Here is a 26,293-nt window from a genome sequence, read left to right as displayed (position 1 = left end):
CAATACAAAAATAAAAATGGAGCAATTCTGGTTGGGGAAAACCTGTAATTCTTTCTTGTTATATTTTTTTTAGAAAATTTTCCGTGAAAAAATATTATTGAATGATGCCACGTGTGTGCATGGAAATATAACTATGTAAACACTTGTTCTTCTCTGAGAAGGCGGTTCTGCAGAGGATCGGAGAAGCAGTTTTTCCTTTTATCGTCTTCTTCTTCAAACTCTTATCTTAACCGCCATTTTCGGTTGCTTAGTTTGAACTTATCGGTTATCACATACAAAGAGCTAGAATTCCATGGAGACTACGGATGAACGTTGCGGAAGTAATATTGAAGAAGGTGGTGGTGGTCTTCTTCATGATGCTTATCTTCTTCCAAAACAACAAGAAGAAGATGATGGTGATCGTCTTAATGCGAAGTCGACTGCATGGAGGCTCACTCTTGATAGCTTTCGTATTCCAGAACATAAACTCTCTTCTTCTCCTCATCACCATCACTCTTGTGCTTTCTTTCACCATCTATGTACACCAAGTATGTCACTCTTCCCTCTTCTTCTTCTTTTTCCTCATTAAGAAGGCTTTACACAGAACTGGGCTTAATTTCCATGTATTTTCAGAAAATGTTTTTAGAATTTTTTTTTTCAGGAGTTTTTTTACTTTTTATTTTTTAATTGGAGAAACCTCTAAAACAAAAGAAATCAACCCAGTTCTTATTAATCAACCTAATTTTCCATTTGCAGCTTGTGGCATTTTGTGGTCGGTCTTGTCACCTTTTTTTAAAAGTTGAGTTCATTGTTGACTGTGTGACATGGATAAAATTAAGTTTTCTGTTGTAATGTTTCTTAATCAATGGTGAATGATTAAAGTTCTTTCATAACTTAGATTTTACATATCATTGATATGCACATATTAGACCTTAAAGTAGCCAAGGATTGTCTGTCTTAGTTGTAGTTGGCTACATGGTATTGCAAGTTAAAAGGACCCTCGCGAGGGAGAGGGAGAAACAATAAATTTATATTGATGTAACAACCTAGCTTCTCTTTTAATGTTGCCTTCGTCTCTACTGGCCATCTAAAGTTGTGGCAATTTTTCTCCTAAAAGGTGTCTTGTAAGGGAAGAGCAATAATGAATTTATATTGACTCAATACCCTCAACTCTTATTTTGATATTGTCTTGATTTGAATATAAGAAGTCATTTAAAGCCACAAATACTATTTACTTTAAACTTTGTTTATCTCATAGTTTTGTTCTCTTGTGAGGAAATGGGAGACAATAAATTTAGATTGATCTAAAACTTTTTCAACGTGTGATTTTTGACATCAATGCACTACAATAGTAATTTGAAATAGTGATTAGGCGAGATACCTTGATTTGATTTAGGATTTCAGCAGTTCTTTCAATCAAAGTAAAAATGATTTTCCGCTTAAAGGACTTGGGAAGTAAATTAAAACTTTCAATTTTTTTTTGATTTTGCATTTTAGAAAAACAGAAGAAAGTCTCAGAGTATTACAAGAAACAAGAAAGGCTCCTTGAAGGGTATGGTGATATGGACATCATGACTGAAAAGGGTTCTTGGCCTGAAAGCCTAACAGAGGTAATTCTAAAACCTTTTCTCTGTTTTCATTTTCCTTGACCGAGGCAAACGAAGATATATGTTTCTTACAAGTCAAAAATCATGATCAATTTTTCTCAGGATGAAATGAAGCAGCTTGCTAGAAGTGAGAGATTGGCAGTTCACATATCAAATGTCACTAACTTGGTTCTTTTTATAGCAAAAGTTTATGCTTCTGTTGAAAGCAGATCTTTGGCAGTAATTGCCTCAACTCTGGACTCTCTTCTAGACCTTTTATCAGGTTTCATTTTGTGGTTCACTTCCAATGCCATGAAAAATCCAAACCAGTATCACTACCCAATCGGAAAGAAAAGGATGCAACCAGTAGTAAGTTACCAAATTTGCTGCTAAAATCAATTTTCAATTCTGCGTACTGCATTTAGCTAATCAACTACACAGGGCATCATTGTTTTTGCATCAGTGATGGCAACTCTTGGACTACAGATTCTGCTAGAATCTTCTCGCGCAATCATTTCAAAGGTATGCTATTTTCTGCTGAAAGTATGCCGATACTAGTATAGAATTTTCGGCTAATGCTGTTCTGTTACAGTCGAAACCTAAAATGGACAGCGAGCAAGAAAAATGGATGATTGGGATAATGACTTCTGTGACAATAGTCAAGTTTGTGCTAATGATCTACTGTCGAAGATTCAAGAACGAAATTATCAGAGCCTATGCTCAAGATCATATGTTTGATGTGATTACCAATTCAGTTGGCTTAGTCACAGCTGTGCTAGCTGTGAAACTCTACTGGTGGATTGACCCAACTGGAGCCATAATAGTAAGACTCCACTGCCATCACTAACTTTGCACTAACAATAAGTATTAATTTATATATTAACGATAATGGTTCTAACACTACAGATAGCATTATATACAATTAGCACATGGGTGAGGACGGTTCTGCAGAATGTACATTCACTGATAGGGAGAACTGCCCCACCGGATTTTCTGGCGAAAATGACGTATCTAATATGGAACCATCACGAATCGGTAAAGCATATAGACACAGTGAGAGCATACACATTTGGATGCCATTATTTTGTGGAGGTGGACATTGTGTTACCAGAGGACATGTTGCTGTATCAAGCACATAACATTGGAGAGACATTGCAGGAGAAGCTTGAGCAACTGCCTGAAGTTGAGAGAGCTTTTGTGCATATAGATTTTGAGTTCACACATCGACCTGAGCACACCAAGAGCCATCAATTAGCTTGATGAGTCAGTAAATTATGTCATGTAATAACTGAAACTGAATAATCCTAGCACCTAAGATTTCTACTCCATTTTCCCTAAATAATTAGATATCGCTTTCAATTTACAAAGATTAACTCAAGTTTGGTTTGAATTTAGAGCAATCAAACTTGAAATCGAACTTTACTCTTAATTATTAGAGAAACTAAAAAAAAAAAAGAGGATAATTTATAATGTAGAATAAAAATTGGATGAAAAATTGTTAAATAAAATGAATTTGTTGATGACTTTTTAATAATTTGACTCAATTCGATCTCAATTTGGGGTTATTTCTATTCGAGTTAAACATCAAATTAAATTTGAATCGGCCTGAATTATTTTCAACCCTACAAGAAGTATAACTTAAAATATAGAATAAAAATCGGATGAAGTATTGTTAAATAAGATGAATTTGTTGATGACTTTTAACAATTTGACTCAATTCGATCTCAATTTAGAATTATCTCTATGTGAATTGAATATCAAACTAAATTAGAATTGACTTGAATCGTGTCCGATCCTACAAAAAGTGTCCCTTAACGGCTACAACATATCCTACTTTTAGAAATTTATTGGGTTTCCTCTGGGCCGGAGCCTGGACCTTAAATAATTTACAATGGCGTATAAGCAAATCCAGAGTAGAATTAGGGTTTCAAAAGCGCCCCTCATTCTATATATTTCGTCCAAATACACCCTAATCTCCAATTTCAATTTTCAATGTCATCTTCTTCCTTTTCTACTCTTCCGTCTTAAATTTGTTTTTGATTGAACGGCCGGTGATGCTCACAAATTGTCCGTACCATCTGAGATACTCTCTCTTTGATGCATTCAATCAATCAGTTGATTTCTGAGGCCTCCTTTCGATTTTTTTTCCTTTTTTTTCGTTTGAGGCGCTGATGATTTGAATTTATACCATCAAACTTTGAGAGCTTTTTAGAGAAAATCTTGTTGATGTAAATCATGAAACCACTTTCTGAGCCTTTTTGTATTTGTCTTCGGAGTTTTGAAAAAAAAAGAATGGCAATAAATTAGAGTCTCTGATGCGCCTATTTCTATAGCGTTTTCAGCGCTGTACGTTGCCGAGAATGATTTGGGGAATGAGATTCTAGCTCTTTGTTTTCAATTATCTAAGCTTTGTGCATTCAGATTTACCCACAATTTTTTAAATTAAAATTTTGTTTTTTTGTTAGTGAAATGATGAAGAAACAGTGATGATCCAACAGACCTGTAATGAATTTGTGAAAATGATTACAAACTCTTTATGAACATCTAAGGGACTGAGTTTTGTTTCTTTATCAAATTTCCGTTTTCTGTTTTTTTCCGCTTTTAAAAGCTTTATTCTTCTGAGTAAATTCTTTATGTAAGAATTTATCAATGAGTGATAATCAATGACCAATTACATCCTTCAAATCATAGGATAACATATTAACCGATAAGATACGGATGAAAATACGTAAATCTGGTGTTTTTCATGAAAGCTTCTGTGACTGTAAAAGATGTCACAACAGCTTCTGTTAGAGTTACGGGCTCTCTCGCTATATTGTACTCTCCTTTATATGATTCTTAAAATATGCAGAATTTTGAATAGTCAACAACATCAATCTAGGAAGATAGAGAGTAATATAGTTAGGATTTTCATACAAGATAAGATATTATTATTGGACTATCCTGGAGAGTAATAATACCCCCAAGGAAAGAAGGAATACTCGTGTTGGTTTCGCAAATTGCAGTTGGCCCTCCAGAAGGGAGAAAATGCTACTTGGACAGAGTGATTGGACTGAATGCTCGTGTGAACTGGTAATTGATTCCTGTACCTTCCTGAGAGTTGTGAGTTACCAGAGGTTGTTATCACATGAAAATGGGATAATGGATTTTACGTAGGCATTTTGATTTGGGAAAAAGACTATTTCCCATGGAAGTTTTAGCTCAAGCATAAAATCACATCTATAATATTTAAAAAACTTAAAAGGTTCACTTATACCTAATTTTTATTAATTTTTTCTATTTTTATTATTTATATTAAAATATATAAAATTTGTTTTTTTTCTCTTTAGGATTTAAAAACTAACAATTTTACATTTATCTAAAGTTTTTAAATTTTGAAAGGTAATATTTTCACCACCAAACTTAGGGTTTTTATATTTTTCAAATTGTATTCACCCTCCAAAACTTTCAAAAACAAAAGTTTCATCCTCACTCTTCAACTTCAGTTTCCAATATTTTTTTCGACATCATCTTTGGTCTCTTCCTTCTCTTGAGTTGATGATAAATATAGTGCGACGAAGAAATGAATATCTTTTTGTCGCACCACCGTGAGAGGAAGAGACACCTCTTCATCGACCACAATCCTATTCTTTGATCATGTCTAGAAACATTAATCGACCACAAACCAATCCTTTGATAAGGTCTGGAAGCATTGATGTTGATCACTTTGCCATATACTAAAAATAATTAAGGATTATCTAACTTCAATTTACCTATACAATAAAATTATGTGTACTCATTTTGAATGAAGAAATTTATATATACTTATATATGTTATCATATAGTTGAGTGGTTTTGAATTAAAGATAAAGTAACATCTAATTATGTGATGACATATATAAATATGTACATATTTATGTATTTAAAATGAATACACATAATATTGTTCTTACCTATAATATAATACAAGAAAGTCAAATGACTATTTCACACCCAAACTTCTATAAAATGATAGACAAATCATTCTTTAAGTTTAAAATTTTTATTTTTTCACCTATCGATCAAAATTAAATATTAGTTTTAATAATTAAAAAGTATTTTTATCATTGTATATAATATATAATATGATCAATATTACTTACACATCTAATAATACAAATAAATTATATTTTCACTTTAATTATTTTATATATTTTTCTTTTTATCCTCTTCATTTTTTCTTTCTTCTCCTTTGTCATTTCTTGACAGATTTAAGCAAGATCAAAGTGATGATCAAAAATAAAATCATGGTCAAATTTGAGCGATGATTAAAATAAAAATGAGGCGAGGCGGGGCGGGGCGGGGTGGGGCGGGGAAGGCAGCTAGCACACAAGTTGGAGGAGAGACAAGACAACAGTTGTGCATGCTTAGGGTTGGTATTAGGGATAATGCATCTCAAAGTTAGTGAAAATGGCAAGATTCAACTAAAACAAAGCTAGTCAACAACAAATCTAAGCAAGAAGCGGTGAATATATATCGAGTTGGCAGTGAAAAAGGGTAGTGACATTGGGAAGTTGTGCAGTGAAAAAGGGTAGTGACATTGGGAAGTTGTGCATATGGGTGGATAGAAATTTTATAAAATTTGCTCCAATGACACTTTTTCCGATCTTAAACTTTAAAAATGGTACTAATCTGCCTTTTATCAGGATAAACTCACTGAAAAGATAAAATATCTCTAATTATTTTTATTTTTTCTCTCATAGTTTATATTAATTTAGGACTAATAATTATAAAAAAAAAAATTATAAATTTAAAAAAGTCATCAATGATGAATATTGTCAGTGATAATTAGAATTAACCTAAATGAATCATGCACTAGAATTGCATCATTTTGGTGTGATTACCACTGAATTTATTAATTATGATCAATCTGATTACAAGTTTGAGACCGTAGTTAGTAAATACGTGTATTATTGACTTTTCCGTATTATTCATATATTAAACACGTTCAAAAAAAATTTTGAACCCAAAACATATTAAATATTTATTTTACACATTTTCGTATTAAACGTGAATTATATGTCATATTTTATATTTACTATATTTTTTAATTTTTGACTAAACTTAAAGTACAAAATTGTCTTTTTTATTTTCAATTATTTAAGAAAATACCACTGTTATTTAAAAACTCAATTACATTTCTTTCTTAATTTTTAGCTCTAATTTTACGTTTTTCTCCCTTGTAACCTATACAAATATTCACTCTAATCTAAAGTCTAAAATCTGAACTGATTTATTTATTTATTTTTCTTAACTGACTGGTACGTTACTTATTGTACAAAGAATTTTGATTATTGATTATGTTCTATTAAATTTAATAGTTAATTAAATATTTTACATTTGAATTATTATATTGATTTTTAATAGGAGATTCGTAAAAGTACTAAAATTATTATAATATTGTCGTATTTTTAGAAACGTATTATTGACAATATCTCATATTAAACTCGTAAATATACGTTCCATATTTTTCTCATACAGAAAGTTTAGGGGCATTTTTTTATAAACATATTTTTTATTATTCATTGTATTATACTCGTATAATTTATGTATCATTTTTTTTATTTTCGTATTTACTAACTAGGTTTGAAACTAATCAAAATTTAAATAAGAATGTTAAATTCTTTTAATTGAATTTAGAGGGGTAAGGGATAAATTTTTAAATAGGTTAAAGAAAATATAATTTATTTATATTTTAAAACGATAGGTAATAGTAATCATATAATACTTATATATTTTACAAATTTAAAAAAAAAAATTAACCTTTAGAATTGTTATAAGATAATATAATTATATATACAAATAATCGATATAAACAATTATATGTCTGATAAAATAATATTTAATTATATAATAATATATTATTATTTATACATATAACATCACTTAATAAAAAAAAATACTGTTTTGAATCTACCAACTGAGATTTTGAGCTTTGATTATAGATTAAAAAAAAAAAAAATCTTTTTCAAAGATGAAAAGATAAGATTGTGCCACTTAAAAAATAAAACGCGTGGAAATAGTTGTCAGCCAAAAGCAAATAAAAAAGGAGTATTTCTTTCTTGCAAACAAATAAAACATTAGTCTTTATATTTGTTTAGAAAATTTTACTTGAAAAAATATTATAGAATGATGCCACTTGTGTGCATGGAAATATAAATTTGTAAGCACTGGTTGTTCTCTGGGAAGGCGGTCCTGCAGAGGATTGGAGAAGCAGTTTTTCTTTTTATCGTCTTCTTCTTCAAACTCTATCTTAACCGCCATTTCGGTTGCTTAGTTTGAACTTATCGGTTATCGCATACAAAGAGCTAGAATTCCATGGAGACTACGGATGAACGTTGCATAAGTAATATAGAAGAGGGTGGTGGTGGTGGTGATCTTCTTCATGAGCCTCATCTTCTTCCAAAACAAGAAGAAGATGATGATGATGTTGGTGATCATATTAATGCGAAGTCGTCTGCATGGAGGCTCACTCTTGATAGCTTTCGTATTCCAGAACATGAAATCCCTTTTTATCATCATCACCGTCACTCTTGTGTTTTCTTTCACCGTCTATGTACACCAAGTATGTCACTCTTCCCTCTTCTTCTTCTTCTTCTTCTTCTTCTTCTTCTTCTTCTTCCTCATTAAGAAAGCTTTACACAGAACTGGGCTTAATTTCCATGTATTTCCAGAAAATGTTTTTAGAATTTTTTTTTTCAGGAGTTTTTTTACTTTTTTTTTTTATATATTAGGGAAACCTCTAAAACAAAAGAAATCAACCCAGTTCTTATTAATCTAACTAATTTTCCATTTGCAGCTTGTGGCATTTTATGGTCGGTCTTGTCACTTTTTTTAAAAGTTGAGTTCATTGTTGACTGTGTGACATGGATAAAATTAAGTTTTCTTTTGTAAAGTTTCTTAATCAATGGTGAATGATTAAAATTCTATCATAACTTAGATTTTTTATATCACTGAGATGCTGTTTGGATATGTAATTATTAGACCTTGAAGTAGCAAAGGATTGTCTATTTTAGCTGTAGTTGGATGGTTTTGCCCACAAAAGAAGTCTGGCAAGGGAGAGGAAGAGACAATAAATTTATATTGACTTAACACTCTAGCTTCTGTTTTAATGTTATCTTGATCTCTATTGGGCCATCTAAAGTTGTGACAATTTTCCTATAAAAAAGTGTCTCATAAGAGGAGAGCCGACAACGGGTTTACATTGACTCAAGGCTCTCAGCTTCAATCTTGATGTTGTCTTGATTTGTGTATGACAAATCACTTAAAGCCACAAATACTGTCGGCTTTGAACTTTGTTGATTTCATGGTTCTACCCTCTTACGAGGAAATGAAAGATAATAAATTTATATTGACCCAAAAACTTTTCAACCTGTAATTTTTGGCATCAAAGCACTGCAATAGTAATTCGAAATAGCAACTAGGTGGGATATCTTGATTTGATTTAGGATTTCAGCAGTTCTTTCAATCAAAGTAAAAATGATTTCCTGCTTAAAGGACTTTGACAGTAAATTAAAACTTTCAATTTTTTATTGATTTTGCATTTTAGAAAAACAGAAGAAACTCTCAGAGTATTACGAGAAACAAGAAAGGCTCCTTGAAGGGTATGTTAACATGGACATCATGACTGAAAACGGTTCTTGGCCTGAAAGCCTAACAGAGGTAATTCTAAAACCTTTTCTCCGTTTTCATTTTCCTTGACTGAAGCAAACTAAGAAATCTGTTTCTTACGAGTCAAAAATCATGATCAATTTTTCTCAGGATGAAATGAAGCAGCTTGCAAAAAGTGAGAGATTGGCAGTTCACATATCAAATGTCACTAACTTGGTGCTTTTTATAGCAAAAGTTTATGCTTCTGTTGAAAGCAGATCTTTGGCAGTAATTGCCTCAACTATGGACTCTCTTCTAGACCTTTTATCAGGTTTCATTTTGTGGTTCACTTCCAATGCCATGAAAAATCCAAACCAGTATCACTACCCAATCGGAAAGAAAAGGATGCAACCAGTAGTAAGTTACCAAATTTGCTGCTAAAATCAATTTTCAGTTCTGCATACTGCATTTAGCTAATCAACTTTGAGTACACAGGGCATCATTGTTTTTGCATCAGTGATGGCAACTCTTGGACTACAAATTCTGCTAGAATCTGCTCGCGCAATCATTTCAAAGGTATGCTATTTTCTGCTGAATGTACGCCGATATTAGTATAGAATTTTCGGCTAATGCTGTTCTGTTACAGCCAAAACCTAAAATGGACAGCGTGCAAGAAAAATGGATGATCGGGATAATGACTTCTGTGACAATAGTCAAGTTTGTGCTAATGATCTACTGTCGAAGATTCAAGAACGAAATCATCAGAGCCTATGCTCAAGATCATATGTTTGATGTGATCACCAATTCAGTTGGCTTAGTCACAGCTGTGCTAGCTGTGAAACTTTACTGGTGGATTGACCCAACTGGAGCCATAATAGTAAGACTCCACTGTGGTCAATAACTTTGCACTAACAATAAAGTACTAATTTGTATATTAACCATAATGCTTCTAACTGCAGATAGCATTGTATACAATTAGCACATGGGTGAGGACTGTTCTGGAGAATGTACATTCACTGATAGGGAGAACTGCCCCACCGGATTTTATGGCGAAAGTGACGTATCTGATATGGAACCATCACGAATCGGTAAAGCATATAGACACAGTGAAAGCATACACATTTGGATGCCATTATTTTGTGGAGGTGGACGTTGTGTTACCAGAGGACATGTTGCTGCATCAAGCACATAACATTGGAGAGACATTGCAGGAGAAGCTTGAGCAACTGCCTGAAGTTGAGAGAGCTTTTGTGCATATAGATTATGAGGTCAAACATCGACCTGAGCACACCAAGAGCCATCAATTAGCTTGATGAGTCAGTAAATTATGTTATGTAATAACTGAAACTGAATAATCCTAGCACTTAAGATTTCTACTCCATTTTCCCTAAATGATTAGATATCTTTTTTAATTTACAAAGATTAACTCGAGTTTGATTTGAATTTAAAACAATCAAACTTGAAATCGAATTTTACTCTCAAAAAACTTAAAACAAAAAAGATAACTTAAAATGTAGAATAAAAATCAGATGAAAAATTGTTAAATAAAATGAATTTGTTGATGACCTTTTAACAATTTGGCTCAATTCAATTTCAATTTAGGGTTATCTCTATTCGAGTCAAACATCAAATTCAATTTGAACCGGGCTGAATTATGTCCAACCCTTCAAGAAGTATCACTCAATGGTTATAATATATCCTATTTTGAGAAATTTATTGGGCTTCCTCTGGGCCTGAGCCTGGACCTTAAATATTTTACAATGGCGTATAAGTAAATCCAGAATAGAATTAGGGTTTCGAAAGCTCCCCTCACTCTATATATTTAGTCCAAATAAACCCTAATCTCCAATTTCAATTTTCAATTTCATCTTCTTCCTTTTCTACTCTTCTGTCTTAGATTTGTTTTTGATTGAACGGCCTGTGATGCTCACAAATTGTCCGTACCATCTGAGATACTCTCTCGTTGATGCATTCAATCAATCAGTTAATTTATGAGGCCTCCTTTCGATTTTTTTTCCTTTTTTATCGTTTGAGGCGGTGCTGATTTGAATTTATACCATCAAACTTTGAGAGCTTTTTAGAGAAAATCTTGTTGATGTAAATCATGATGCCACTTTCTGAGCCTTTTTGTATTTGTCTTCGGAGTTTTTAAAAAAAAAAAAGGCAATAAATTAGAGTCTCTGATGCGCCTATTTCTATAGCGTTTTCAGCGCTGTACGTTGCCGAGAATGATTTGGGGGATGAGATTCTGGCACTTTGTTTTCAATTATCTAAGCTTAGTGCATTCAGATTTCCCCATAATTTTTTAAATTAAAATTTTATTTTTTTGTTAGTGAAATGATGAAGAAACAGTGATGATCCAACAGACCTGTAATGAATTTGTGAAAATGATCACAAACTCTTTATGAACATCTAAGGGACTGAGTTTTGTTTCTTTATCAAATTTCCGTTCTGTTTTTTTCCGCTTTTAAAAGCTTTATTCTTCTGAGTAAATTCTTTATGTATGAATTTATCAATGAGTGATAATCAATAACCAATTACATCCTTCAAATCATAGGATAACATATTAACTGATAGTATTGGATAGCTGATAAGATACGGGTGAAAATATGTAAATCTGGTGTTTATCATGAAAGCTTATGTGACTGTAAAAGATGTCACAACAGCTTCTGGGCTCTCTTGCTATATGGTACTCTCCTTTATATGATTCTTAAAATATGCAGAATTTTGAATAGTCAACAACATCAATCTAGGAAGATGACAGTAATACAGTTAGGATTTTGATACAAGATAAGATATTGATAAGATATTATTATTGGACTATCATGGATAGTAATAATACCCCCAAGCAAATAAGGAATATTTATGTTGGTTTTGCAAATTGCAGTTGGCCCCCCAGAAGGGAGAAAATGCTAATTGGACAGGGTGATTGGACGGAATGCTCATATGATCTAATAATTTGATTCCTATACCTTAATGAGAGTTGGATTTTATGTAGACATTTTGATTTTGATTTGGTTGAACAAAAGGAAAGATGAATGGTTGAGCTTTAACAGGGTCAATTATATGTTTTCGAATGAGAATAGTTTCGTTTAAGTATCATTGAGCCCTCAAACCAATCTTGAACTTCAACTTGAGTTTCATTCAAGCCTAACATAGATTTGAACCCAACCCACCTATGCATATGAATCTATCCCTTCTTACATATTTGAAAGAATCATTTCAGGTAACATCTGTGCCTTGACAAAGGCTACGATTACACAAAATAATTCTAACTGTTTAATCTTTATATGGGGTTTAATTACAACACTCACAGGATCAGTATTTTTTTATAGAAGTCTATCATATAAGTTCATAAGATTAAAGCGACATTCATAACAGAAAATACATTCAAAGCAATGAACAATCATTTGCATTATCATCAAACTAGACAGTCAATAAGATCCACAATTCATAAGCTGTCTCCACTTCAAGCAAGAGAAAATCTTCCATACGTAGTAACTAGTGCTCAATAAATCTGAAACAGAAATCAATCACTTTCTTAAATCCTTTTTCAGTTAGCATAGCTTCAAGCTTGATTTCATTTTTAATAAGTTTTATTGGGGCTTCTCTGCCTCTAACAACACAAAAATCAAATTCACCTTGTAGTCGTATCTGTGTTTATCTACATAACACACGCATATATGTTTCGTATACATTACATATCAGGTAGAGCTAATAACTATGAACAAGTAACTAGCCTGTTTTGTACATTCAAATACGCTTCTTGATCTAATGTCTCCATTACTGCCCGGTAAAACTCGACCCATGAGGATGAGTACACGTCCGAGGGACCCCATAAAAACGTTGGATTGGGACTAGCCGGGCAAGCAGACACCAGATCCAACACTGATGCTGCTGGTTTCAGTGGCTGTGGGAAATTGAATGCTAAATTATCGACTTTGTGTTCATAAATTTTGCCAGACCGATCTAATTTATACCTTGAATTACCCTGAAACTGGCCTTCAGCCTCCCATGGAACTCTGGGAACAGCCCTCAAGTTCCACCTTATGACGATCAAATTCTCAGAAGGTTGCCAAATCCTTAATACATCAAGCGAAATCTCACGGAACAGAACTTTACCATGAAATCTCAATGCCCAAAAGATCAATTTGTATCTCTCAATGCCAGTAAATGTATTCAATGGATCCACAAATGTTATATCATCCCTGCAGATAGTTACAATTCATGAAAATCTTAGATTTCATGGGGAAAAATCTCATAAATTCTAAAACTTTCTAGGGAAACAAAATCAAACTGCAAAAAAAAAACAGAGAGAGAGAGAGTGAGAGATACACATATAAGGAAATCATCTCTAAATGTCATAAAACCCTAATTTTCTGCTCAGCCAATAACACACAGAAAAAAAATCAAAGAAAAATAAGAGATACCAAGGTGAGGAATCACCTGTAAATATCGTAATTGAGGTCTCTGGCAAATAATGAAGGCATGTCTTCACGCAGAGTCCTCACAGCAAGGCCTAAATTGACATAAAAATCATTTTTTTCGTGGTGGTCGTTGTCCTGCTCCCGTGGTGGGGTCTTAACCTGCGCATCCTGAAGCGTTGGAATCTGTAGACTGGCTACAGAGGAGAGGGCTAGAGGATAAGACTTATGTCTGGTTGAAGAAATTGCTTGGAGTAAGGGCTTCTCTTTGGAGGCTTTGGTTTGAAGAAGAAGAGAAGGAGACAAATTTGGTAGAAGAAAAGCCATGGCCTTTTTATTGGTGGAGTTGAAAAAAACAGGTGGTGTTATTTTAGAAATTCATGTGGAGAGGTGAGGTGGGGTGAACTGTGCTTCTAGTTCTGGAAATAGAAGTGCTTTCTGAGTTGTGATTTTTATGTGTTTTGTGTTGTTTGGCCGTGTTTTTGGATTTTGATATTGAGTGGTTTTGAACAGGGCCATCAAAGAGGGTGGCCTGTTTACTAGATTGATTGGTAGCCCTGTTCAATTTCTCTTACTTGAAAGGGACCAAATTCATATGTTTTCTATTATCTATGGTTTGGCCCCAATATTTTTGTGTTTTTGTAAATTGATTGTATATAATTGAAATGACTAATAATCTAACACTACATATACCAGTCATAAATAAAATTAGATAAAAATAAACTGATGTCTCATTATATTATTAAAAACATTTATAGTTTATATATAACGTGTAATTGTTTTAAACAATCTTTTTAGAATAAGAATAGATGTTGAATGAGGGCACAATTCAATCCAATCAATAATCATAACAATCTTTTTTTTTTTAATTTACATTAACAACCAAGCTTAATCTGGGTTTTTACTCGTTTAAATTGTGAACCAAAACGGTTTTAGTAATTAGGCAAAGGTCTAATCTAATAACTACTTAAAGAATTTATTCATAAATCATCATTGTTTTGCTTAATAAATGACACTTTAATCAATTGAGTTAATTAATCTAGTTTATAAAATTAAGATTCTAAAATTCGTTATATTCTTAACCCATTTCAATTGACTAAACTAGTCAATCTAGTTTATAAAATCATGACTCTAAAAAATTTGTTATATTTTTTTTCTATTAGTACAGTAAAATTTTAAAATTTTTATGTCCCATTTAAGCAATTTGAGAAAGTTGGTAAGGGGGTTTCTTTCTTTTCTTTTTTCTTCATTTGCTGTGAGGCATGCCAAGAAGAAAATTCTGATGTAAATTGATACCTGAATTAGGTGGTCATTGTGCGCCAAGAACTTTCCACAATTTAATCCACCTTTTCTTCCTAGCTTATCTTAATATCAACGAAAAGTTTTGGTTAGTAATTTTACATGAAGACGGCACTGATAATAGTCAAAGGCAAGAGGATTTGATAATATAAGCTTGGAAATCCATTTTATCCAAATTTAGGGTAGATTTGACCCAAATCAATTTGGGCTTAAATTCATGTTTGGGCTCGAATTTGAAGGCTTGTGGATGCTGCACTAGAACTTTCCTCCAACAATTCTTCAGACTCTTCTTAACGTAATTGGTGACCATTCCTACTAACTCAAACTAATCATTTTGTATTTAAGTTGAGTTTGAATTAACTTTTATTCAAATTCGATTTAACTTAAATTCATCTTTATCATAATTCTTATATTGAATTTGTAATTGTGGGTATAAACAAAAGAAGAAAAATATAAGTAAATTATTATAATTATTAGTGGATTCAAATCGAGTCAGCTTACCTTAGTGCGTTCTTCAACTTAAACAAATTAAACTCAAACTAAAATAATTTCAATTCATTAAACTTGACCCACGATCAACATTAACATAAGGCTCACCCTATTAACAATTTTTTTTTTATTCTCTGACGATTATTCTTTTTTTCTAACTATTTTTCTCCTTCAGCATTATTATTCATTAACAAGAAAGAGTTAAACTCGACCTCACTAGCCTTTCTAAATTTGAGTTGAGTTCGAGTTAGTCAACTCAAATCCACTTCTATCAAAGTGTTTGTTTGGATTCTAAGGATGATTTTAATCCATTCTGGATAGATTCTAAGATAGAAACAAGTAAAAAAATGTATCATTCAATTGGGTTTCAGTCAACTCATACAATTTGAGGTGGCCATAATTGGCAGATTTTCATTTTCTGTAACAAAGTTTGTGTATGTAACCTTATACCCGTAAAAAAAATATATCTACTTGTAGAAAAATTTGATTTCCTGGAACTAGAACATTATTTACAGAGAACCATATCCATTCCAGAGAAATTTAGAGGAAGTCTACCTAAATTGCAGCAACACAACTGAGATGAGGCCTCATGTGTTTCTCATAAGTGACCTTCAATTGGAAGAGGCATAAAAAAAATTCAGCAAATTTGACGTGATTAACAAACATAAGAACTGGAAGCAAACATCAAAATTATAAGGACGAAAGCAGAGAGAAGAGAATTTTGTTTCTCCTCTTCACAACCAAACTGCAGTGAAATTGGTCATTTATGAGCGGTGCAAATCATATCTTGTAAAGTTGTCACCCTTTCTATAAAGTTTTGATTTTGTGATCAACAAATCTTGTGATAAGAATCCCATGCAATCAAGAAAATCGCCACACGCACACGCAGCTCATGCACACGCTCAATGCATACAATAAAAATACACAGACAAACAAAGATTTTATTCATTTCTTCTTTAGGAATAATAACCCAACATTCAATTCATTAGATGATCACATCAAGTACCCATACGACAAAAAAATTACACACAAATTAATCTCATATTAACTCACCTGGAAATCTAGATTCAATCTTTGATCTTGATCATTTTCAAAAACAAAAACAGATACAAAATCTACAGTAATGAACGTGACAAAGACAACATATGCATACTGGTGCAAGAATGCACTTCTCACACTCTTCCTGCACTGCAACACAATAAGAAACTTCAGCACTACCAGCTCAAAATTCAACAACATTGATAATCCGATATATTGGTAAATAAAAATGTAAACCATCATAACTGCTTAAGAGTTAAGACAATCAAGGAGAAACGGTTGATAAAACAGAGAGACTCACAATGATTTAGAACCATCATGCACTACATTCCTTGCAACATTCCCTGCTATCTTGCCGACATCAACCAATGCTTTTCTTCCAACTTTTACGCCAGCTGGAAGAGCCAATTAACCGCTAAATTATTACGAAAACATAAAACTCTAGTTTGAGACACAAACAATAAATGAATCCTACCAGAAGTACCAGACTTGCTTTTTCCATTCTCCTTGTTAGGAATTCCTTTTAAAAAGAATACAAAAATATATATAACAATGATTAATTTAGAAAAAACGTTGATGTCAATAGAGATCATATACAGTCTCACACACTGCTACATCAAATAATAGAGAATTAAAGGAGGTAAAAACCTTCTTATTACTCGTACTAGTAAGAGCAGCTTCCTGTTTAACTGATACAGAATTCCTTCTGCAGTATAAAAAACACAAAGAAATTTAATTTTACTTGACTAATTCTGCTTCTGTATATCAGAGCATATTTGAGAAAAGTTCTTATATCAAATCCTCAAAAATATCTCATGCTGTTAACTTAATCATAAGATAAGATTTGATAGGCCTGTCTTGGAATCCACAAGACGAGGTAGTCTACTCTAAATAATGAAAACGAGGGGATGAAATAGAATAAGCGTTATTGTAAAAATCTTTGCTTCAAATTCAAAATTTTCATTTATTCAAGAGATTATTAGTTCTATACTTAACCAAAAAGAATTTATAAAGGACCCTGAATAACATTGTCTTCTTTTCTTTCATTTCCTTAATTAAAAACCCAATTGCAGAAGAAAAGTTAAGACATCGCAGGCACAAGGCTCTCTCTAGCACAGATTAAAGAGAGAAAACATTGACTTGTGTTTAACCAATAATGATACTTAACAGAAGGCTCAGAATAAAGCCGCACTTACATGCTTTTGGCAACATCTTTAACCCTTTCATTCCCAGAATACACCTTAAAAATTCTGACGCCCACTATATCAAAGTAAATGAGAAAACTGAATCACAAACCCAGCTTGAAATTTCCAAAAAAAAAAAATTGCTGAAACTCGAGAAGCCCTCCGCAGCCTATCTTCAGAGATTTGACTGAGGGCCATGTCCATTTTTCCCTAAAATTTACAATACACAAACATTTAATAAATGCGATTAAAAATACAACATTATACGTTAAATTAAAAAAAAAAAAAAAAACAAGGAAGTTTAAAATTGTTTACATACTTTGCCGGCCATCAGTTTGTCAACTTCTTAATTCCTGACACTGTTTCGCTTCTGATTCTATGTCTAGAGAAAGAGCATTCAATGAGAGAGAAAAAGTTATGGAAGAACTTGTTATCAATTAGATTCTTTTAATTTGAGAATCTACTACTCAAGTTAACAACCTAAAGTTTAAAAAAACAAATCAATGTCAATCAAACATTAATTTAAAACACAAAAAGGGCCCAAATTTTTCTTTGAAATCCCCGTTCTTCACCGCTTAACAAGGCTCAATTTTTCACTGTCCACAATGAAAAAAAACAAAACACTAAAATTCTTAATAATACAAGAAAGATACGATGAAATTAAGTAATATAAAGAAATTAAGGCTATTTAATGGTACCTGACGTGAATCCATTTCAGAGGATCTTGCTTGAGAAAATGAATTTTTATACAGTCCGTGCGCGCGAATTTGAGCGTCCGCCTCTCTGGTTCGGTTTTGTTTTTCAAATTTAAGTGAGTTTACACTTATACCCTCCACTATTCATTGGTCACTTGAGGGTTCACTCGACGTTATTGGGACGTTGTAATGGCAACAATTTTGGGCTGCTGATAATAAGACTGCCCGTACAAGCATTTTGGGCTATAATTAGGACTTGATTTAAAGCCGCATCCAAAAACCCTAAACCTGAACATGAATTAGTGTGAGGCTCTCATTCAAACTAATCCTAAATATTGTGAAATGATTTTTGGTAAAATGAATAATATTGTCAACAAAATAAATCATATTGTTAAAGAGGAATTCAAGCTTAATTACTAAGTTAAAGCTCCAATTCAATTTCAACTCGGATCAAACTAAACAATGACACTGAAGAAGAAGATTATGAATCGTCAAAGAAGAAGAAAATTTGACGAAGAGGAAAAATTGTTATTAAAAAAGAAAAATCATCAAAAAAAGAAGAGATTTGATATGATAACATTGACAAACTGTCAAACTCAAGCTAAACTATCAAGTTGGATCTTCATCTTAGAGTCAATTTATTCAAGTCAAATATGAATTTAAGTTTAAGCCAATTCAACTCGGATTCACCCCTACAAATAACCTTTGAAATTTGATTAGATAACGAAAAAAAAATAAAATCTGTCAACTGATTCATATCAACCCAATATAACAATTTGACCATCATTGTTACAAGACCTATTAGTGAATAATGCGAAACATAAATTGGTAAAATACATACATTGGTAAGTTTTTGAACTTGAACCAGACGAAAAAAATTAGCCATAATATTCTTCTAATCCACCAGAAGAGGAATACAAACAACAATCAAATTATTCAGATCAACCTAAAGTAAACTATTTGCCCATCATTCATTCTTGTGCAGGATGTTGTATTTCAAGCTGCCGATTTCAGAGTGCCACAAACTTGTTCACAATAGCCTAGATAAGTAAGCTTGAAGCTGCAACCAAATGTGGAAAAGAGCAAAATCTTAGCATCATACTATCTCAATCAGAGGGATAACGGATATGTCAGGCTATTGCCTGCTTACCGCTAGAGAAATGCCTTCTGTATTCCTAATCACAAAATGGTGTGAGATCGATGTTCATGCGTTGCTTCCCCTTGCTTACCCTCTTTAGACATTATAAACATCCGGCTCAATGTTAGATCTAGGAATTACAGCTTGTAATATGAATAATATAATGTCAAGCACAAGTTGAAAATGAAATCCTATCTTCGTTCCAGGGTTGAGAGGGGTATACTCAAACAGGTCCCAACTATCAATCATTGAGATTCCTTTAACCACAGCTCATGAGGTGTGCATATCGGAATTTCAGGAAGAAAATTTCTGTGATTTTGTTTTTCATAAACATTGAAATTGAGCGTGTTTATCTTTTCTAAAATGAGGAACTAAAATGCAAGAAGATGGGGGGTTTTGTCTCTACACAAGGAATATTAGAATAATAAGCGCACAGATTAAGGAGCTAAGAATTTACAGCAATTGCCACAAGCTCTTGTAGTAGTTCCTCCAAATGCCGGAGTGGCTATAGTCATAGACAAGGGAAAAAGAAAACGTTAAAAACTTTCAGTGAAATTGACAAAGAAGTCTCCCAATTTATGAACCAGAGAAAGTATTTAGCAAACTCACCCACTGGGTTGGGCCATCAACTGGTGCGTTCAAAGGGTCATCATGTACCTAACCATTCAAAAGAATGCTTAATAAACATATACACATATAAACTATGAAAGAAAAGGAAAGGGAAAAAACAACACAACTATAAATTTTGTGCCAATGCTTAATTGAGTGGCAATCTCAAAAGCAAGGAAAAAACGTATCAGGTACAGGCAAGCCTGCTTGAAATACTAGAACCAGGAAGATCTGTAATAACACTTCCTTCTTACTGAACTTAAAGTCAGAAATTTGAGAAATATGAGGGACTTCAGGTAACTTCAAGCATTTACCAAATCGATTTAGTTTCAAACTAGTCAATTCACCAGTATAATGCTAGGTATTATGTCGGTGAGAAAAAGCACCACTAAACTAATCATTGATAGCAAATTTTTATACCTCCATAAAAATTCCATCAACACCTACTGCAACAGCTGTCCTTGCAATGCATGGTATAAGTTCACGGAGACCTCCACTTGCAACACCTCCTCCATCCAACTATAATAGAAAAAGCATGAATTTAGCACTTCTGTTTAAAATAGAAAAAGAAAAACAGGATAACAAATTAAGTTTAACAAGTTGCAAAAATTCCCAGATTATACTAAAAATGGTTTTGATCTAGTTAAAAGGAACAGCACAAAAACATTGCAGATCAATTATTGTTTCCCACATACTATCCTCCTATGTCCATTTCTATGCACGAAGCCATGGATAATGCCTACAATGCAGTATAGTGATTAAGATAAAATTTATTATGAAAAAAAGTATGATCATTCAGTACACTGGGATTATTCAAACAATGTAATATGTTCATGGAAACTAAAAAAACAATATCTTTTCAGAAATTATAGTCAAGCTCATGCAGATAGTATACAGATAGCAGAGGCTCTCCAATTTGAAACTGAAGGACAGTTAGCGGTTAATTAACTATTTCACAGAATTAGAACCATACAACATTGTCTAGTTTTGATATACAAAATGTACAATGCACACCTTCTTCCCGGCAGGCTGTTGTAATGAATGTGTGACGTCGGCCACCTGCAAAGAAATATTATCAATAAGCTTTTCTTCCAGATAACAATATGTAAAATGAAAGGTAGCACAAAGAATATTTCAACCAAGTTTACCATTGTGTGTACTAAGCAAATACTACAGAATTGAAAAGAATGGGACATTCATTAGTTACCCAATATAATCATCTTAGTCAATTTTACCAAGCAGATCCAATGGGTGGAGCATTAATATGATCTGTTCCATTTATTACAGTTCAACGTATCAAAAGAAATGGAAATTACACAACTGATGCAAGGTGCACTTGAAAGCATAAGAGACATATTCCAATAACGAGAATTTGTGGATAATGCACAATGTTTCTACTTTTTGTTAATATTAAAAAGTTAAAATTTGAAACATTTTGATCAGGGAAATACAAATTTCTAGAAACGAACAGCTAGATTGGAGTGCAGAGGGTCCCCTTCCAGCCATTAGGTGCTTCCTATGGTTGCTACTATATGCTCCATATTACACATATATATATATATATATATATATATATATATATATATATATATATATTGCAAATGTCGATGTACTGAAAGCATTGAAAAGTCAACATTTCACTTACAACAGGACAATTAGATTCTCTCATCCACTCCAAATTCCGTGGATCAACAACCAAATCATCTACAAATCAAACCATGAATGTACAGTCAGTCCAAGTGGATAATAAAATATATTAATGATTGGTATAATCCTAACATATGATCAAAACAGAACTAGCACTCTGGATTCAAATTAAGCATCAAGCAATAAAAACATATGATTTAACTCAGTTACCTTTAAGCCAATACATAAATCTTAAAGAATTGTAACCAAATATAAATGTTGACTTAGAACTTAGCACTTATTGTGCAGCTAATGGATCTATGACAATCATTTTCTGTAAACCAAAATCAATAAATTGACAGTGGAAACAATATGTCTGCAGTGGTTCTGTTTTCCTACTCTTTAGGATTTAAAATCATAATTTTGAGATGTTAGAGAACCCCCATATCATCTTTTTATACAACTGAACAATAACTGGGGACTGAGAATGCATTTCAGAAGCCATGGCAAACAGCATTTGAGGCAAAAAAAAAAGACAATTAACTTACTATAGCCAAACATGGTTCCTCTCTCGCATACCATAACATTTGGATTTCCAGCCAATCTGATTTTCTCAGCAGAATTTGTCATGACCTGTAAATTTATGTTGTTATCAAATAATTAAACATAATGTAATGAATGCTAATGCATATATCAAAACCCTGCAATCTAAATGAACTAATAAAGAAGATTTAACTCATCAGATGCTAGTGAGGAGTGACACTCACAGAGGGAGCACAAAATTGGCCCTTTTTAATATTGATAATTTTTCCAGTCTTGGCTGCAGCAACTAGAAGATCAGTCTGTTATTGAGAGATCAACAATGAGATGACTTAATTTTTTAGAAGGGCTCCTTCAAAACAAACTATACATATCCCTGTTATGGAAACACTTCATTCTAAAATTGTAAATTAACTTAACCTGGCGACATAAAAATGCTGGAATCTGTATAATATCTGCAACTTTGCCAACTTCTTCACACTGGCTCAGAAAAGGAGAAGTTTCATTACTCAGTTGAATCTAATTCTCAACTTACTATTCAAATATAAATGAGGATGAAAAAGCTTGAATGAAGATATCAGGTCATTAAAATTCTTTCAAACATTTACCAGCTAAAACCATGAGGCTTAGTGACCATATCTTTCAAAGAATTTCAACTAACATAGTAAACTATTAAAATCGTACAATCCTGTATTTATTTTCCTTGTTCTCACAATCAATGGTATAACACATTACAACAAGCAGCTGTGCACATAAGGCAGACAAATCATCAAGCAAAGATTCCATTCATTTTCTTCAACTTATCAAAATATCATACTTAAGTATGTAACAATGTAGTTCACTAGTACTTTGGACCAAACATAACAAAATGGTTAATGACTTAACATGCTCATTACAATCAGAAAGAAAAGAGAATTTCCTTCGGGAGAGCAGTATATTATCATAAAGACATCAAAAGAGAAGCATCATCTATACTTCACACTGCAACATCACCTTTAACACTATCCAATCAGTAATGCCCCCAAGAAAATCAAGGGCCTAAACACAAAATGGTGAATAAAAGCATAGAACAAGGGTTTCTACATAAAAATTCACCTGAACAGTTTCATGTACATCAGTGACAATGGGAAGGTCATATGCTGTTTTAACCTTCTCTAGGATCTGCCACCAAACATGAAAAAAAAAATGAAACTGGCGCATGTGCAATATCCCACCTTAGCAGGATCTAGAATTTCACAAAGAACAACACAAAAGTTTTGATGACAAGAATCAACCTTCAGGCCTTCAGTCATGCCTGGACCCCGAAATGATTTTGAGGATGTTCTATTAGCTTTGTCAAAACTTGACTTTAAAACCAGTGGCAATCCAACTCTACAAGATCAAAAATGAAAAAACCCCTTTCACAGTCAAGGTGTAACAGATAGTTCAAACATTATATATCACATTGCACAAGCAATACACAGTAAATAATTCCAAACACTTATAGAAGATATGCCGCAATCAACTCAAAATCAAAAAAAAAAAATTGAAAGCAGACCCAGATAAACATTACCAAAATAAACAAAACGAAATTCCAGAAACACGATAGCTTTCGGAAAATCAAAAAACAAAGCAAACTCATAATCTCCAACGATCAACTAAGAATTCAACAGAAAAATAAACACATTATCAAAAAAAAAAGAATGAACCCACTTGTTGGAGATATTCTTAATGTAAGCGGCCATTCGCATAATGTGTTGTTCTGATTCAATCACATTTGGACCCGCTAACAAGAAGAACGGTTCTGCTGCCTGTTAAGTTTTCACCCACATCATAAAAGGATTTAAAAAAAAAAAAACTGTTTTGCCACCAAAATTAACAGAAAAAAAATGAACAAAGAAGAAACTCAAACCTTGAGCTGGTTAAACAAAATGGCTGAAGAATCCATGATCTTTGATTTGGTTTTGAGACAAAGACTGGGTGACAGACTGAAGTTTAGGCTCGCCGGGCGTTCTGAGATAGATCGAATGTTGTTGTAAATAGAAAAACTTTCTTTGAAAAAGGCCTATAAGAATAGGCCTTAAGATAGCCCAAACACTTGGACGCCTTAGACGGCCCACAATCTATAAAAGCCAGATGACTATTTCCAACCCAAAGTTTGATGATAAATATTTTTTTTTTTTAATTTGAAAAGTTTAAATTATCACTTATTCTCAATTTTTATTAATAAATTTCTTTAAGTGAGATAAAAAGATTATTTTATATAAAATTTTTTATTTTCTCTTTTTTAATTATTTTTGCTATTTTATTTTTCCACCCTTATTGTTTTATTTTTTATTTTCCTACTTATTTTTTATATTCTTCATTTTCTCTCTTATGGTTTATGTTGTCTATTTTTTCTCCTCTTCTTCTTTCCTTCTCATCATCTCTTGTCCTTGTCATTAGTATTCTCTTCTCAATTTAACCTTTAATTAGTTAGATCTTTTTTGTTATTGTCAGTGATCATGCATGTCTCGTCTCTTTTTTCTTGCAATAATTATGTCTCATTTATCTTTACAAATACAACTCCCTTCTACCAGGTCTAATTTGATTGTTTCTATTAGTGATCGAAAATTTTTATTTTAGAGGGATAAGTGATAAATTTTTTAGGGTTTTAATCTTTGAATTAACCTTTATTCAAATTTGATTTGAACTGAATCAAATTTTGATATGTTTAATTGTTTAACTATACTCTTGATTTTAATAGAGAATATATATATGCATGAAAGATGTAGTTTGTCATATATGTATGTAATAAGAAAATAATAATTATTGAAAAGTATAATTTAATAGACAAACTCATTGATATCCCACTAATGAAGTCTAGGTGGTGATCAAGAGTAAAGAAAGGGAATGGGAATAATAGAGAAATTAATAATATAATTAACTTTATGAGATGAAGACATAAAAGTGTCAAAATTCCTCAATAAAGCTCCAAAGCGATGTCATCTTTGCCATATTTCATTGATTTAGAATGTTGAATGGCAACATCTTGTCAACATTTTCCTTTACAAATAAAAAACTAATTTAAAATTCATAGTAAATTACTATAAATTTTCCCTAAAAGTGGCCAAACTACAGGTTGCTGAATTCTTAAACTATAATATTGCACACAAATGCAGTTATTGGGTCCATTCTATACGTAGTGAAAATTGTTGTATTTTACAAGATTGATTATAAAAGGCTAACTTATAATTGAACATATGTAAATGCTAGATATAGGCTTGTCAATCAGGCCTAACGCATTGGGCATGAAATTTTTTTCCAGGTTCCAGCTTTTTTGTGGTGATCATACCCGATTTATTTAAAAGTTAGGCGACTGGCTTGGCTACTATTTTGGCCAAAGGGGTCGCAACCCCCAATTGGTGCCACCGTTGTAGCTAACCCAACTTGCATTGAAGGCCACAACACTAGCAGTTTTCAATTGCCTCCTGGCGTGAGCAGGGACATGTTCAGACAAAAAAATGGTCGTGAAGCAAGAGGGAAAGAAAAAGGAGAGGAGGAGAAAGAGACAGTGAAGTACAAGAAAAGAAAAGAATATAGAAGAAAAAACAGCAAAAGGGATATTTATTTTCGACCGTCCAAATAAGATTTTGAACAATTGAAAATTTTAGATCCATTTTGGCTCTAATTTAATTTAGCATGATACTTCTTTTAACTAAACTTTCGCACATCAAACCTCTCCAATTTCAATTGACAAACGTAATTAGAGATGTCAAATATGTCACCAAAGTTTAGGCTTTTCATTTATAAAAAAATTTGTGACAAAATAATTATATCTCAAATAAATACTGGCTGGCTATAACAATAATTATCAACTTGTAAAAGTTATCAAATAGGAAGCAAAGTGATTATTATCATGTTTATCATATCACTATTAATAATTTTACAAAAATTAACAATAAGTTATAGAGTTTAGGCAGTTGGTTTTTTTTTTTTTAATCTCACTTATAAATTATAAAGCTTTGTTATAGTAATGTTGCATCAATATAAATTCAATAAAATTACCCAGTTTTGGATATCCAAATAATATATCATCATATAATTTAATAATTTTGAA

The 26,293-nt window shown here is 32.4% G+C and overlaps 4 protein-coding genes, 1 long non-coding RNA gene and 6 other non-coding genes across 12 annotated transcripts; 8 read left to right on the top strand and 3 right to left on the bottom strand.

The window, feature by feature from the left end:
• Positions 1-168: 168 nt before the first annotated feature.
• LOC123197603 (metal tolerance protein 9-like) lies at positions 169-2,893 on the top strand. Its single transcript, XM_044611928.1, has 6 exons — positions 169-527; positions 1,477-1,589; positions 1,689-1,934; positions 2,007-2,087; positions 2,158-2,388; positions 2,472-2,893. The coding sequence occupies exons 1-6, from the start codon at positions 293-295 to the stop codon at positions 2,823-2,825; spliced, it is 1,260 nt and encodes a 419-aa protein (XP_044467863.1). The 5' UTR covers positions 169-292; the 3' UTR covers positions 2,826-2,893.
• Positions 2,894-3,611: 718 nt separating this feature from the next.
• Positions 3,612-3,696, top strand: LOC123198448. The gene has a single exon (XR_006498029.1). It is a non-coding gene; the product is annotated as a small nucleolar RNA snoR117 (small nucleolar RNA).
• Positions 3,697-3,728: 32 nt separating this feature from the next.
• LOC123198446 lies at positions 3,729-3,821 on the top strand. The gene has a single exon (XR_006498027.1). It is a non-coding gene; the product is annotated as a small nucleolar RNA snoR116 (small nucleolar RNA).
• A 220-nt stretch (positions 3,822-4,041) lies between these two features.
• LOC123198444 lies at positions 4,042-4,127 on the top strand. The gene has a single exon (XR_006498026.1). It is a non-coding gene; the product is annotated as a small nucleolar RNA SNORD25 (small nucleolar RNA).
• Positions 4,128-7,787: 3,660 nt separating this feature from the next.
• Positions 7,788-10,554, top strand: LOC123197602 (metal tolerance protein 9-like). Its single transcript, XM_044611927.1, has 6 exons — positions 7,788-8,148; positions 9,133-9,245; positions 9,345-9,590; positions 9,669-9,749; positions 9,820-10,050; positions 10,133-10,554. The coding sequence occupies exons 1-6, from the start codon at positions 7,902-7,904 to the stop codon at positions 10,484-10,486; spliced, it is 1,272 nt and encodes a 423-aa protein (XP_044467862.1). The 5' UTR covers positions 7,788-7,901; the 3' UTR covers positions 10,487-10,554.
• Positions 10,555-11,088: 534 nt separating this feature from the next.
• LOC123198449 lies at positions 11,089-11,173 on the top strand. The gene has a single exon (XR_006498030.1). It is a non-coding gene; the product is annotated as a small nucleolar RNA snoR117 (small nucleolar RNA).
• A 32-nt stretch (positions 11,174-11,205) lies between these two features.
• On the top strand, positions 11,206-11,298 carry LOC123198447. Its single transcript, XR_006498028.1, has one exon. It is a non-coding gene; the product is annotated as a small nucleolar RNA snoR116 (small nucleolar RNA).
• Positions 11,299-11,517: 219 nt separating this feature from the next.
• On the top strand, positions 11,518-11,603 carry LOC123198432. Its single transcript, XR_006498015.1, has one exon. It is a non-coding gene; the product is annotated as a small nucleolar RNA SNORD25 (small nucleolar RNA).
• A 1,088-nt stretch (positions 11,604-12,691) lies between these two features.
• On the bottom strand, positions 12,692-14,138 carry LOC123198128. The gene is made up of 2 exons (XM_044612747.1): positions 13,620-14,138; positions 12,692-13,381 (listed from the first exon to the last, which is right to left on the bottom strand). The coding sequence occupies exons 1-2, from the start codon at positions 13,922-13,924 to the stop codon at positions 12,895-12,897; spliced, it is 792 nt and encodes a 263-aa protein (XP_044468682.1). The 5' UTR covers positions 13,925-14,138; the 3' UTR covers positions 12,692-12,894.
• A 1,572-nt stretch (positions 14,139-15,710) lies between these two features.
• On the bottom strand, positions 15,711-18,370 carry LOC123198362. 2 transcript variants are annotated; one of them, XR_006498005.1, is made up of 7 exons: positions 18,306-18,370; positions 17,927-18,203; positions 17,620-17,817; positions 17,072-17,129; positions 16,899-16,943; positions 16,725-16,818; positions 15,711-15,994 (listed from the first exon to the last, which is right to left on the bottom strand). It is a non-coding gene; the product is annotated as an uncharacterized LOC123198362 (long non-coding RNA). The 2 variants fall into 2 exon arrangements; XR_006498004.1 differs by lacking the exon at positions 15,711-15,994 and adding an exon at positions 16,018-16,568.
• Positions 18,371-19,037: 667 nt separating this feature from the next.
• On the bottom strand, positions 19,038-24,225 carry LOC123197399 (2-dehydro-3-deoxyphosphooctonate aldolase 1). Its single transcript, XM_044611690.1, has 14 exons — positions 24,107-24,225; positions 23,908-24,005; positions 23,490-23,586; positions 23,311-23,376; positions 22,636-22,695; positions 22,443-22,517; positions 22,224-22,308; positions 21,695-21,753; positions 21,064-21,108; positions 20,470-20,568; positions 20,050-20,097; positions 19,898-19,945; positions 19,453-19,534; positions 19,038-19,362 (listed from the first exon to the last, which is right to left on the bottom strand). Exons 1-13 carry the CDS (start codon positions 24,140-24,142, stop codon positions 19,478-19,480), a joined length of 873 nt encoding a protein of 290 aa, XP_044467625.1. The 5' UTR covers positions 24,143-24,225; the 3' UTR covers positions 19,038-19,362; positions 19,453-19,477.
• Between the last annotated feature and the right edge of the window lie 2,068 nt (positions 24,226-26,293).

Source organism: Mangifera indica, chromosome 15 (assembly GCF_011075055.1).
Source record: "Mangifera indica cultivar Alphonso chromosome 15, CATAS_Mindica_2.1, whole genome shotgun sequence".
Taxonomy (NCBI): Eukaryota; Viridiplantae; Streptophyta; class Magnoliopsida; order Sapindales; family Anacardiaceae; genus Mangifera; species Mangifera indica.
The sequence above is the reverse complement of the archived record's forward strand: the minus strand, read 5'-3'. Positions and strand labels throughout refer to the sequence as shown.

Coding starts and splice junctions, on each gene's coding strand:
- LOC123198128 (XM_044612747.1), bottom strand. CDS start 13,924: ATGGCTTTTCTTCTACCAAATTTGTCTCCTTCTCTTCTTCTTCAAACC. Junction 13,382..13,619: donor CTCAATTACGATATTTACAG/GTGATTCCTCAC, acceptor AACTATCTGCAG/GGATGATATAACATTTGTGG.
- LOC123197602 (XM_044611927.1), top strand. CDS start 7,902: ATGGAGACTACGGATGAACGTTGCATAAGTAATATAGAAGAGGGTGGT. Junction 9,591..9,668: donor AGAAAAGGATGCAACCAGTA/GTAAGTTACCAA, acceptor TTGAGTACACAG/GGCATCATTGTTTTTGCATC. Junction 10,051..10,132: donor ACCCAACTGGAGCCATAATA/GTAAGACTCCAC, acceptor TTCTAACTGCAG/ATAGCATTGTATACAATTAG.
- LOC123197603 (XM_044611928.1), top strand. CDS start 293: ATGGAGACTACGGATGAACGTTGCGGAAGTAATATTGAAGAAGGTGGT. Junction 2,088..2,157: donor CTCGCGCAATCATTTCAAAG/GTATGCTATTTT, acceptor GTTCTGTTACAG/TCGAAACCTAAAATGGACAG. Junction 2,389..2,471: donor ACCCAACTGGAGCCATAATA/GTAAGACTCCAC, acceptor CTAACACTACAG/ATAGCATTATATACAATTAG.
- LOC123197399 (XM_044611690.1), bottom strand. CDS start 24,142: ATGGATTCTTCAGCCATTTTGTTTAACCAGCTCAAG. Junction 24,006..24,106: donor TTTTGTTTAACCAGCTCAAG/GTTTGAGTTTCT, acceptor AAAACTTAACAG/GCAGCAGAACCGTTCTTCTT. Junction 21,754..22,223: donor AGGAACCATGTTTGGCTATA/GTAAGTTAATTG, acceptor TTTGATTTGTAG/ATGATTTGGTTGTTGATCCA.